Below are 15,047 nucleotides of genomic sequence, written 5' to 3'. Positions count from 1 at the left end.
AATTCTATTCTTTCTAATCTGTTGCCTGCGTATAGGAATTTGCAAAGTGTAGAAAATTTTAATTTCAATCAAAAGACATTACTCGTCTCTTGGCAAGAAAGAAAATACAAAAATGATCTCATTCAAATCGTTTGCATTTTCAATTGGCTTGTTTACATCGAAATCGTTTGATAAATTTCTTATTTTCGTATCAGGCAAATGCATTAGGCTAATTGTGACAATCTGAATGACATCATCACGGGGGACCTTACGAAAAAGAACGAGACAACACGCTCGGCTATTCAGCTGCAATCAAGAAGATTGTGCCAACTCTCACAAGCGTTCTAAACGCTTTCATCAATGGTTGTACACAGCTGTTATTCATGTACGTACATACGTCCGATTGGACCGCGTATCGTGAACTGTGGACTTATGTAAAAGTGGTATGACCATAGGGGGATGGGCACGTTCCATCGAATGTGAGCGTGTTACACGATATCCAAGGCGCTGTTTGCTTAAAAACATGCTTCAAGAATTCTACACGAGATTCTCAAGTTTTTACAATGCAGCATTTTTTCGATCACCTTCGTTCCTCCATATAAAGCGTCATACGATACATATTTTGTACTGCTTGCAGAAGCTATTTATAATACTTCAATTAATTTTACCTCGCTAAATTCGCGTTATCTACTTTTAGCTATACTTTAATACGAATAAACATTTGATTACCTGAACCAGCGCCCTCGATTAGTAATTGGTTTTTCCAATTCTCCCAGCTACTAACTTTCTACGACCCCATCACCGCATTCGGCATCGCTTCCCCGCGGTTTAATCTCCCCTTCGTCCCACGCGCAGCAATTTCCGCGCTGTCTACGACGGACGCTCTAAAGAAGGAGAGACGCGAGCCTCTCGGAGCCAGAACCACGTGCATCCGAGTCACTCGTGCAACAACACATGTAAGCGCAGCGACGCACGCAACAACTGTTGTGCAAGTGCCACGCCGCTGCGCGCCGCCTTCAATGATCTCTGTACCCTACGCGTCGATATCCGTGCCACGTCGTCCTAAATGGATCTACTAATCGAAGGTAGCCAGGCCTGCCAAAAGTGGCGTTACGCGTTCCCGTTCAGCCAGGCAGCGTCGGACCCGATGCCAGATTCGAACGTGCGCGATGCACGTGATCCGATGCAATTAGAGAATGAACAGGATATCGGTTCACGAACGCGTCGCGTGCTCGTCGCTTGTAAATATCAATCCAGAATCCCGTCCACGGGTTTCCGATCGCTATCGCGTTTTATTGATAGATACAACCAATCGGACGTTACTTATGATCTCTCTAAACAAATTAAAATATGACTAAGGTTTCACCACTAATACAGTTACGTTCCATCATTACTTGCTCCACTTATTTTTGAAAGTCTGACAGCTTTCGACAGCGTCTGAATCTTTTTTTATAGTAGATAAAGAAAATATTGAACAGGCAAGTATTGATCATCTGCTTCGCACGCTTATCCTACATATCGCAGAATTTTAACAATACCTCGCAAACTGATAAAAAATTTGCAACCAATAAAGACTATTCAAAGAATTTTTAACTTAGATTGAAAGTTTGCAATAACTCGTCAGGAGGAATGTTTACCGAGAACTTAGCGTCACTCCCAACCAGCGATTCTAAATAAATCTTTAAACAATCAGAGCCGGAATGGATCTGTTTTTAATTTTCTAAGTCGCCCTTGATGCGAGCTGCGTGCCGCCGTTTCCGATTTCCTGGCGCGCCGCGACGGGGACTTTGAGACTTCGTTTGAAATGAGCTCCGAACGGCCTTCGGAGAGTTGAAGAGGAGTCGAAACGAGAAAAAGTACGCGACGAACAATGAGACGTCTTGACGGAGGGACAGAGAGCGAGCTATAAATAAGAACTTAAATGGGAACGGATCGGGGCTACCGGCTGCGTCGCGAGTATGTTTTCAAAGTTCAGTAGAAGAGACGCGCAAAACATACGATGCGTTTCTTAGAACCGTGTTAGGAACGTGCTGGCATATAAATGAATCAGAACGTTCCATACAAGCAAGCCGTCGTTTCTAACGAATTGATAAAAAGTACAATATTGCCTTTTCCTATGAATATTTACCTCTTGATCCTGAGACTGATCTTTCGTTTTACATGCTTGAACACGTGTATGAATAAATAATATAAAATTGAGAAAGATTGAAGATTTTAATAAAAAATCATGGTCAGAGTGCAAGACATACGAACTTACGTATAACGCGAGCGACGTATTGTACATGAATAAAATCCGTCAACGTGTTAGTGGAGTGACATGAATTTATTAATGGAAAGTCTCGGAGCCGAGGTTACGTTACACCTGGCCGGCCCGTGAAGTCGAAAGACGCGCCAAGCGGCGACGCCGCGGCGCATCGAGTCGCGTCACGACGCCAACGATTCGAACAATTCCTCGCCGACTTGAACAGGTGCATTCCTCTGAGTGCGTTTCCGACGCGAGCCGCTCGTAAATATAATAACACCGTAACCCGAACCGGAATTTGAATGGACAGTTAGCGGACAGGAAGGAAGTGCGGTTAACGTGACTTCGTTGGAACGGAACGACGGTGGCGATGGCTAACAATCCGAGGGGGAACTCGATTTTTATAGAAACGGCGCGACGCGCGTGTTCGCGCCACGTTGGATCCAATTTCGCCCGGTCTCGCCTCGCGATGTCACAATCGCCGTTTTCGAGAAACGTGACTGCCATCGAACAGCTGTTGCATCACTGATTTGACAACATGGAAAATCTCTCTCTCTCTATGCTGGCCTAAATACCAAATTTTTACTATGGGTTCGATGACGCATTTTCGGTTCTCGCTGACGCAGTTAGGAAGTTGTATTGATCATAGTTATTTTTTGTAGAATATTCAATGATACCATTCTTACTATTCCACAGAAAATGTAATACCTGATTATAAAGAATGTATGAATAAAATTCTGAATTCATCAATGAACATTCAGTATAACATTTGGTATATTAATTATTTCTAATTAATAAATATATTTAGAAATAAATATTCATCTCCGAGAATTATCCCTAATTTTTATTGTTAATAATGACCATTATTACTATTAATTCCAGGATTAATTACAATTGCTACTGTTAATGATAGCCAGCTCACTATTCCACAAAAAATGTAATATCTGAAGAATGTAATTACAAGGAATATTTGAATAAAATTCTGAATTCACTAATGAACATTCAGTATAATATTTGACATATTAATTATTTCTAATTATCAAATATATTTAGAAACACAAATTCGTCAGTCCAGGACTATTTCCAATTTTTAATAACAGCTATTCGATTATTTAAAATTCCTGTTAAAATAATTATGTAATTAACTGTTCTATCAATGCGGTCATTAGTCACGCTATGCGAGTACAAGGTTTGTTACAGAATTTGTAATTTAAATTGAGTTCAGATCTCATTCCCCTGTCAAACAAATAATAGAGGAGGACTCACCCTAGAAACTTTCTTCTTGGTGTACACCTCGTCATCCTCGGAGGCTGTAGCGAAATTCAAGTTCCCTTCGCAGTATCCGGCACCAATCCCCATTCCATATATTTCATCCTTACAGGATCTACCATCTAGGCTGCAAATAAAAACGAAGCGTGTTACATTATTCCAAGGTTTAAGTGTTTACTTTAGTTCTAAGAGGCTTTCAACAAACGCTTGTAGATGGAATTTCCACGTATGCCAATAAAGCGGTTTTTTAACACGTCCTATATTTAGCTTCCGCAGAAGGAAATTTTTTTACTCGCATAAAAATATCGTTTCGTTAATGAACGAAAATGCATATTGCATATTCATTCTTTCTTTAAATGTTCTTCCTCGAAATTTTTAAACAAATATACGTGGAACGATCAGTGAAACGATTTAAAAATAATCAAGATAATCAGCTGGCGTTAGTCACGTAAAGATCAGGAATTCTTATCACGATTGCATCGAGGCGAAAAGACATTTCCCGCGACAGTTCCGTGAACAATAGCGGCGATAGCGGAAAGGATGTCGTGTCCGAATAACTCACGTCGCTTTCACATTCGTGCGAGTTTTAACAGAATCGTAAGTAAAGGTCCGTCTTAAGAATTCCCGGAAACGTCGATTCAGATCCCGCGAACGATCATTGCAAAATGAAATTCGAATCTGACTTCTGAATCATATTTCATCGCATTGTCTTATGTACTACGTAACGGATATTCCAAAGAACCGTAGCTACCTCGTAAGAAATACTTGGACACGATCGTACCACAAATCCCACTTTCTTCTCTGTAATAACCAATTACTACGCTTGTCAGAGAGTCAAGACTAATTGGACCGGTAGTAAACTGAAAAGGTGGCAGACTCGAAAGTTCGACTTAAATCGATCAGTTTAATTGCACGTTCGTGATTCCTCGAACGTGAAAGGTGTATCGAATAAAAGCAAGTCTCGAAACGAATTCACGGGTAAATCGAATAATGGCATCGTCATGGAACGAGCTGCCAGATGACGAGCACGTGCTCGTCGATTCGTCGCGGGATTCCTTGAGCCGGAAACGATAGTAACGCACACCAGCCCGGCCCTCGCCTATAGTTTTATCGTCGGAGACTTTACGTAACGCGACGTTCGCTCTAGAGCAGCGTCGAGCAAACGTTTCAGTCAATAACCCGGCGCGCACACCAGGCCACATCCTCTACCCCGTTATAGATTTTCCGCCATAAATAGAGTCGACGGAAAAAGGCACGAGTCTCCGCGCATTATTGATAATACCGTGGCAATGTCGTAGCGCATAAAAATTGCAACTGACACCGGGGTCTTACGTGCAGCTGACCGCCTACCGTGACAGTCTAACGATCAACCCGCTCTTTCATTACATGAATATTAAGGAACAGCTTAAGGGTTCTCATGTACGTATCTCGGATCGGTAGACCGTGAACACTCGTGATTTGAACGATGAAACGGCATCGAAGAAATATCATGCTGACTCACAATCAGAGGAATAGATTTCGTATCAACAAGCAGGAAACTCATCGACCGTTTCGGTTAATATCATAGGAAATTGAAAAGTCATCGCTCAAGCCAAATGTTTGATTACAAGTAAACCAAGTCGATTTGAATAAATCTAACGTCAGAGCGTGGAATACTAATTTTCACCGGAAAGCTTCTAATCCTTTTGATCATTTGCATAGTCAATAAGTCAGGAACAATTACAGTTCATCCGGGTTAACTATAAATTAGTCATAGCGTTTGTGTTATTTTCGCACTTGATTGCGAATCGCAAATACCTTATTCATCGAACGGACGGGAATAATTAATTGCGTGGAAAATTTGCGCCGCTACCGAAACGATTTCAGGCCACGGAATAATCCGTCCGGGAAAGATACTCACAAGGTTTTCAGCATGCGAACGTAAGTACGTATTCACGGAAGGTGTGACGTCACGAGAGTTCACGTTGCGGCATAGAGATAGAAAACAGGCGCATAAACACATCCAGCCTCTCCGCAAACTAATTACTATGCATTATTTCAAGTTCTTCCCTGGGAATGACTCAATCGTTATCTCCTCGGCGGAACAAGCCTCGCTAAGCCATTATAAACAAAATATTGTTACCGCGGAGGCGAGACACGTGTACGTATGTACAGTGACGTGTAAAAGTTCCCGACCAGATAATGTCTGCAATTTTTCTTTCAGGAAAGGAAGCGTTAAGGAATTTTTATTAGTATCGTATGTAAAAGCATATTACGTGAAAGGATACTATAAAAAAAATCAACACTATTCATTTTTCTTACGTGTTTATTTGCAGAATAAATAAATTAACGTGTTCAAAAATTCCCGATCGATGTGTTTAACAAAAGAATTATGTTCTTTATTGTGTAACAATTTTGCGATACATTATTGAACATATTATAATTGATATTTTGTAGCCATGTCTTTTGCAGCAATAATAGCAACACAACGATGAAGCATGGATTCGATTAATTGAGTGATGTAGTCGTGTGGTGTTTTATTCCATTCTTCTATTAAATTTTGAAAAAATTGACTTATTAGAATTATTATACTTTTTCATTCAACGTTTCATCTCTCCCCATAGATGCTCTGTTGGATTTAAATCTGCACATTGAGAAGGCCAATCGAAAACTTGTACTTTATTTGTAGAGAACCAATTTTCAGTATCCTTTCACGTAACATGCCTGTACATATGATACAAATAAAAACACTTTCTTGAAACACAAAATTGTAAGAATTTTTGCACGCCACTGTACCTCTCGTAAAACCGTGCAATTCTGTTTGCTTTCCTTAAAAGCGCGAATTTCGAGAAACGTTCGTTTCGTCCCAAGTGTAAATTGAAAACAAGATAAAGATTCGCTCGAATTACTACGCACGTAATTTATTTCTAACCGATAGCCTGATATTTCATTGCGACGAGTCTTCTTCTTATTATAAAAATGAGAAAACTTGAACTTTGCATACTGACACAATCTTATATAATAAAATGATAATTATAGTAAGATTAAACGAGACTTTTCTAAAGCCGTTTCTAGTGCGCAAAGACCATCCGGGATGATAAAATGAAAGGAGATTGAATGGACTGAAAGGAGGAATCATCAATCGAAACGGCGCGGTAGACAAGTAATAATTAATACCTCGTGACTAACTCGTGCCGCTTAGTCGAGACAAAGACGGCATCATCGTGGCCTCGTTGTACATAAAATTTCCCCGCCGCGACACGTGCCGAGTTTTTCTCGGCGCAAGTTAAACATTGCGTCGGTCACGTAACGCGTATGACGAGTTGGAGAACGCGGGATTCTCACGAAAGGAAAAACAGCCGGACGGACTCCTTTTTCTGGCCCCGGTTTCGCGTTAACGGTAAAAGGAATTAACGCTGGATTGCGGATTCGCGTTAAACGTCGCGGATTACGAGCGCAACGCAATAACTACGAGGAATGTTGTAATAATTGCGTTTAACGGTGACATTGATTTCAGCGGAACGTTCCTATCTGACTGTGAAACAAACAGGGCAACAGGTGTTTATGGAAGTAAGATGTCGATGTTGTTCAGTCTCGTAGCTTTATTATTATCTCGTACTTCTTTGGATCTGTTGTTTTTTAAATGAATCAGTAATTGTGATTTACTTTACTATTACGATAGATCGGTTTTTAATGGTTTTCATTGGATTATTTATTAAGCACTTTACTCGGTCTATTTAAAACATGTTTTACGTTCATTAATAGCCGCGAATAATAATGAAGATTGAAACAAAAACAGTCGTAAACAATGGTACCTGTAAACGTCATCTGAAAACAGTTCGTAATCGTCTCTGAATTACTAAAAAGTGATATAGAACGAACAACTCTTGAGAATCCTCTTGTTTTGAAGACATTCTTCACTATGCAATTAAGGACAATCAGATGTAGATTCATTAATTAGAACTCGAAATAATGAAATGAAATGCACCTTTCTCTCCGGTCGCATGTTTACGCAGAAGTTCTATTTATACCTTTATCCCGGTTGCATGACATAATTGAATCTTATGTTATATAATTTACACCCTAAGGCGTTACACAATTGGATTGCGTCGCAATAATTAATCAGCAGTGATATATTTCTCTGACATGATTTTCTGGAATTACGCGAAGTAAAAGTATCACAAAGGACGTGCATACGTTGCGACCGTCCGTCGCATCGCGAGCGCAATTACGACAGTATTGCATAATCGTCACAGACCAATAAATAACAAACTCCAGTTAAAGGGGTGGATGAAAATGAACGCGCCAGTTATGAACGATGTAACGAACACGCGGTACACCACCGCAGAAATTGCTAAAGAGTGGCAGCATTATGGGACTTCGTGTCGCATGAAAAATTCTGCAATTTTTTACACCCTCTAGGATATATTGCCACCGAAGTAAGAAGTAGACAGCAAAACACTCGTTAATTCTGAATCAACCGTATAATTTATTCGTTAAAGAGTAATTGAAATAATTAATCCTGAAGAATTCGAGATAGAAAAAAAATTCATAGAATCTTTCTTGTAGAAAACGTCAGTGTCTACAACTCCTGTATAAAAAAATTGTCGCTAGTCTCAATAATAATTATTTAGAAAATAAAGTTGTTTATTGCAAAAGCTTTTTTTTCGTACTCGCGAAAGATTTATCTTTAGCTGTCATCATTATCTATAGCCTATCAAGCCAAACTCGTCGGTGCGCCGTTATAGTCATTTACCGCCTTCCTCGGTGCCGATTACCACTGAAAAGAGCGATTGCCGATTATGTTTTGAGGCCCATTGGGCCCCAACGATTACACGGTTACTGCCACTCTTTAATAGTATTTCCTCACTGCACTTAGTATACAGCAAATGACTCAATTTCACGTCACAATTTACACTCACTAGCCTTTCGTTGTAAAATTTTATATGGAATCCTAAAAACAGAAATTGAGACATTATAGTAAATTTGAACTTCAAATTCACAGCGCTTGTTTTTCCTTTGCATCAACGCCTAATTATTTATTATTTTTATATTCTTTAAATTACTTAATAATCTCGTATTTGATGTAATTTCACCTAAATCAATTCTCTAATCCGCAAGCAGATCGTGAATCTGATTTATATGGACAACGAGAGCACTTATCCGCCTACTCGAAATTTATTTACGATAGTGATTAAAGGATAAAGTATGAATGCCAGTTTGATATACAAAGTCCAAGATTCGCAGGTCCCAACTGCGCAGTTCATAATAGAACGATCTAGATTCTGGAACTCTCTAAATATTTTTGCTAAAATTATTCAAATTAATATGTTAAAATTACTCACTTAATATGAGTAATCATTCGAAATTATTATCTAAATATAGATTCTATTAGATGTGTTATGCGTATGTATATTCTTTATTATGCGATGAGATTTTACGGTTAATCTCGTCGCAGTTAATTTGTATAATGAAAGGAACGTGACCGTCGATTGATCCACGCCCGACCACCGGCTGTTGCCGATGTAAAATCTTTAACCACTAATGACATTACCAGCACGCTTTGACGTTTACCGTCAATTTTGCGGATAATCCATTTAAGTGGCCACCGAAATATCATGATAACATGTGACACTGATAGCATGCGACAGGAAATTTCAATTACTCAATTTTGGGGCTTGAGTGCATAGATTATGGATCTTCATATTTGGATCGTGTTAACACAATTAATCTGATTAATAAGATTAAAATAATTACACAATCAACAGATTTCATTAAACAAGATACGTGTTACTTTTAAACGTGACGTGTTAAAGTATTTAATACTTCTGACGAAAATGATTTACTACGCTTGCGTGATGTTCGTCTAAAATTAATTCTTCATTCCATTCAACTTGTGTTTCAAAAATATTTAAAAGTAGTACATGAAACCTTATTTAAATCAACTGAGATTTTTTAATCTTAATTAATTGTATAATGATATTTCAAGAAGATATTCAAAGTAAAGTTCCATAATAAAAAAATAGCGAAAGACTTGTTATGCCTGTGAAGTACAAGTAGGAATAAGGGGAAACGGATGCGTAGTCAGACACATTACTGCCAATAGAAGCACTTTTACCGAAGCTTCCCATGCTTGGAATTCCTCTTCCAATTCATTTAGATCATTAACAAATTTTCATTCATTATTTCATAATTATAATTACACTAATCAATAAACAGCTCGAGAAGAATTTATATTATATTATGGACTATATAGATTATGTACATATAATATAAAAATAGGCGATACAAACTAAATTTTACTAAGCATAAACTATTTATAGCTAACTTATAGTGAAAGCATTTAGGATTGTTTGATATCCTGACTCCTTTTTCAAACTCGATCTTCCTTTCTACAATAGTTATTAATACTACTAAATTACAAGTGTACAGTTTGGTGAAATTTCGTTGAAAACTTTTTAATTGAAAAGAAAAAGCGAAGCGACGTCCTTGATTTAATCGACGGGCGGAACAGTTCATTAGACGATATTTTTCTCGTGCGTGATCGGTGTAAATGATGTAACAGGCAAGTAAATAATCTGAAACAATTTTCTGCATCGTTTCTTGTGCGAACGTAATCACGTAGAACGACGTATAAGCGAGAACCTCGTGTACCTGCACGTGGTTGACATTTTCCGGCATGTGACTCTCCGCATTCCCTCCTTCATCTTCTTTAACTTCATACACCGCGTGCACACCTGTGCAACCGTACACGTAGCTATAAGCACGCGTAAATAAACGCGGATGTACAAGTGTCACGTTTCCATGGTTAATAGTATTTATGTACGATTTTTCAGATTCCATGACGCCACGAAGATGAATACTTTAATAACAAATATCTTAGATCTAACGTTACACGCTTCTTAAATTAGCAATTTTTAATTATTGCAAAGGGAAAATAATTTGTTTAGGTGAGAATCTAGCTGGACTTCGATTCCGGGAAACAATTTAATTTCATATTTAACACTGTAACATGATCGGATATTTTTGCAAAAATGAATCATAGGGACTGAAATATCTCGAACTATACCTGCAGCGGATCATTTTTCACTGCTATCAAAAGTCAGCTGAATCAGAAGGGCATAATTAGTGGGTAACATTAATATCCACCGTCTCGCGTGTAACATTTCCAAACTGAACTGGTGCCAGAGGCAGCTGCGCGAAGAAAAACTCGTTCGAACTCGATCAGTAACAGCTTTTCCCCGGATTCAATTAACGAACGCATGTTTACGAGAACTTTTATATGGAAATGACATTAATGACTAGAGTATAAATAATCGATTAAACAAACACTGTTTATGCGCGGCGTATAAACGCACTTAAAGTGAATTGTATGTTAATACGTCAAAGCCTTCGTATCCGTGGATACGTTTAATTGAATCGCGTTTTTCCTGCACGTGCCACACGCTTCCTACTTTAGCTGAGGCGTTCATCTCGCGAGAAGAGGATCTACGGGGGCCGATGATTTCGTAACGAGAGTTCGAGTTACTCCATTAATAGCGACTGCAATTACACGGATCCGCCCATCGAGCGCAAGAATATCCGCGTACTCCGTCGGGCGTGCATCAAACTGTGACGTAACGCGGTCGTGCACACGCGAAACACCGTGATCAAACGAGGCAGAAAGGAAAGTCCAAAGAAGGACATCATTGAATTGAAACCTTTGTGCTCGAGCAAGCCACTTTCCCTATTATCTCGATTTGTCTCAGCTTGCGCCAGTTCCATTAATCTCCAACGATTTCGATAACTACTTTCGGCAAGACTATTCTCAGCTGACCAACTGCGAATCCTGTATAATAAAAAAAGATTCAGAATCTACAAAATGTTCAAAATTAAATACATAATTCCGTGGAGATGACGAAGAACGATCGTTTCATAATACAGATTATTGTTTTGATATCGTGCGAATCGAAGAACGTGTTCCAAGGTATTTCGACTTCAATTAAGCGATCAAGGATGCGCAGCCGAAGAACAAGCATCGGCTGTTTAACAAATCGAGCGATATTTGTTAAACGCGGTATTCGAGTCAGCTTTTCCGTTTCGATTCTGATTCTGGCGCACGTAATAACGGGGCTAAGCTCTCCTTAATGCGGACGTTTCGCAAAACAACCGTTGAAATCACGCGCGGCCTTAATTACAATCTGGATTTTAATTGGCTCGGAATCCAGGCACGAAACATCGGCAATCATACGTACGTACCCGCGATTCACAACGTCCTTCGTCGACCTTACTGCCCACCAGACTCGCCAGCGTGTCCGTGCGTGCTGTCACTTTCACATACGGTTGCACCTACCAGTGTCGACTGTCGACTGCCTGGTGGCACGTGCGACGATCATACAGTCAGACGACCTATTTAGCAGTTATGTATCATTTTTTCTTTTGTACAAATACTCAACATTTAAAATAGATCAGGCTATCAATCTTCGGTGCATTATTATTTGAATGCTTGCTTAATAGAACGGAACTTCAACGACTATTTGTGACTTTTTTTACTTCTGCACCTGTTATGATCACAGAGAAAGCTATTCTGCGAGGATAACGATGCTAAATACATCCTCAAACAGTGACATTAGGCGTCTAAATCTTTCTTCGAACTCTGACATTTGAGGCGAAGAAAAGTGGCTGTTGCACCCGTTGCGTAAATAAATTTATAAATCTGGCACCGCTCGCAACAAGAGCTAAGTACACAATGTCCACGGTTTTCAACGAATTTATCTAACGTCATTTATTACCTCCACGTTTTGTCAACTGTACCATCCAAAGATTAATAATCCACAGTCTTATTTCGAGCCCTGATGATAAAACGACAGTTTCAAATATCAAACTCGTGTATCTCAATTTTTACTGTGTCGCGAAAATTGTTCTCGCGTTGATGAAGTTCCACATAAAATAATTTCATAATGTACTCTGTCCAACGAAGAAAATTTCGTAGCTTAGACATTGCAAAGATTTATCTGATATTCTTGAACCACTGCCATAGAGAAATTGTTAATTATTATCTTTTCGAACGCAGCATACAATGCTGTTCATTTTTATAACCTCGAGTAAAAATTAATATATGCATATACAACTTGGGATAATGATTTTCGGATCGTTTTTAATTATGTTAATCTCCAATGAAGAATTTTAAGAATTGTAGAAAATCTGTTAGTATTTAATGAAATATTTTAATCGAGTATTGACAAAAATTAGGTGTATTAATATCTTCGGGTTTTGTCGCCTCAGAATCATTGTCCCACCCTGTAAACTTATATCAAAGAAATAAATTTCGTTAAAAATTACTGTTTACTACTTAAATCCGCTTCCATCATAAATTAGTAGATAAGATTAATTTATGTTGATTTGCACAATTGGAAAATAAGTTGTTGTTGGACATGTAACAGGCTTCTAACTTCCACATGAATAGCCTCAACTGTTTAATCATAATTAATTGCTGCTTTGCGATAGACCAAAGAAGAAATATGTATAATTCTACATTTCATCCTTGTACATATGTAAATTATATATCATTACCTATCTATGTTATTCTATTCGTATTACATTCAATTTCCTACGAAAATGTAATTTGAGCTACTCGAGGATATCCAAGTGAACACCATTATGCATTTATTTGAATACCGAATAATTTATTCCAATTAACTAAAGCAATGCTGCTTTCTCCGATATGTACATAATTTTAATTGAAACGTGAAACGATTGAAGAATAATGCTGAGAATTATTCAACGTCCTTCCACGGCCTTTCTGCTAATCGAGGCGTAGTCATCACAGCCATTCACTTTCACGTTATATCACACCAACGTCGTACATACCGGCTTACGCACGTGCGTAAAGTGGGCAAGCAATGCGTCCATACCTACGCATGGACAACAAATAAATTTGCGGCCTTTTTATCGGTCGATCGGCACTGCAATAGAAATATCCCCATACAGTTTATCATTCTTGTTACCGACCACGTACTACTCCTACATGATGTAAAAATACCACGCAATTGTCGACAAATCAATTCTACCCAAGACAGTTCAATTAGCAACGTTACAACCCCTCATATCTCAATTCGACGTAACTTTTCCTTCGGAATCTAACGTTTTCCTGAAATAATCATTGTCTAATCATAGTTTCGAGCAATCGAATCACTCGAGCGTCCAGTGACATGGCAACGATTACGTCGCCGTTTTCCCCGGTGAGTAATGAGTCACGAAAGACAGGAAATAATCGATTAGAAGAAGCGATCGAGTGGTTTCACGGGACTAAAATGTTCGCCACACGTGTCCAAATTAGCGTGCGCGTATCGATAACTGACCGGACGACACGTGAATAGCAACGAGTGTTTCGTGTTCACGCACGGACGTCGTGAACAATGCTGCAGGTCTGTGTGCCCGGCACCTTGGGGTCAGGCGGGTGGACCGGTACACGCGGCGCGCAATTATGACCGCGTGCAGTGACACGACGTCGGAGCTCGGCGACGATACGTATTTTTACAACGCGGTGCCTCCTTATCGGGCCACGTGCGAACCACATAATTCGCCGATCGATCCGCCGCGCGTTACGTGCCTCGGTACCTGGACGAGCGGCCCACCTCGTAAGTAGAAAGTCACGATGTATAAATGCAAGTACGCGGTGCAACGCGGCGCGGCGCGGTGTCGTGTCGCATGCACGCGCACGTGTACGTAACGGGTGGCCGAAAAGAAAAATTCTACGTGACGCTCCGTCCGCTGATGCAACCGACGCGACTCGGTTTCTAAACTTGCGACTCAGCGGCCCGAACGTTGCGCAGCTTCTCTACGTGACACACGTACGTACTTACATATGTACACGTAGGTGTAAGGACTTACGTGTCGCGATTCTTTCTTCGACGTTTCTCTTTCTGTCCTTACGTTTTCGCTGTTAGTTGCGTTATTGCGTTAAGTGCAATTACGTAAATAATCCGGCGTCCGAACCGTTGCGACTACCGGGTAAATGAATGAGTAATGCTTTCCACTTTATCTTTGATGTAAGCGAGACTTTTTACAAAATTAGTGCACGAAAAGCGTGTCACCTTTCGAGAATACGTTAAGGATGCTCATTTTGTTGTTGATAATAATTCTTAATAAACCAAACATGATATAAATTCCAACAATAATTATTATGCAAGTCCAACGATTATAATAATACAAGAATTTCTTCTATGCCAGTAGACACTTTAGTAGGAGTCTGATTATATTTTGGATCATTCGTTGAAACATTTGACTGGCCACATGAAAGAAGCCCTCGTCAGATTTCTCGCTCTATAAATTTTTTCTGGATCGTCGACATATTTTAAATATAACAAGTCTCACGTGTTAGTCGCGAGAAACGATTTCAAATTCAAATTGTAAACATCATGGAAACTTCATTACTTTGTAATTTGTTCCGGAGACAGTTAAAAACATCTGTGGAAGAATAGATCAGTTGACCTGATCGATTAAAAAATTAACACTAGAAAGACTGAAACTTAGTATATACCTATATTGCCCAAAGCAGTCAAAATGACTGCATTGTAAAAGAATATTGTGTAAAGAC

At 39.3% G+C, this 15,047-nt stretch overlaps 1 protein-coding gene across 3 annotated transcripts in view; it reads right to left on the bottom strand.

Moving 5' to 3' along the window:
* The window catches only part of cwo (transcription factor cwo), a 38,290-nt gene that overhangs the window by 11,052 nt on the left and 12,191 nt on the right, over window positions 1–15,047 (bottom strand). For 2 of the 3 annotated variants that reach the window (XM_026814934.1, XM_018027301.2), the window contains one exon: window positions 3,488–3,617. In XM_026814934.1, the coding sequence (XP_026670735.1) occupies window positions 3,488–3,617 (130 nt within the window). Of the gene's footprint in view, window positions 1–3,487; window positions 3,618–11,707; window positions 11,834–15,047 lie in introns of those variants that run through there. The other variant, XM_018027303.2, reaches the window with a different exon arrangement.

The sequence above is a fragment of the Ceratina calcarata genome, unplaced genomic scaffold (assembly GCF_001652005.2).
Source record: "Ceratina calcarata isolate Rehan_Ccalc_2016 unplaced genomic scaffold, ASM165200v1 scaffold419.2, whole genome shotgun sequence".
NCBI lineage: Eukaryota > Metazoa > Arthropoda > Insecta > Hymenoptera > Apidae > Ceratina > Ceratina calcarata.
Note: the sequence above shows the minus strand (reverse complement) of the source record. Positions and strands in the feature narration are given on the sequence as shown.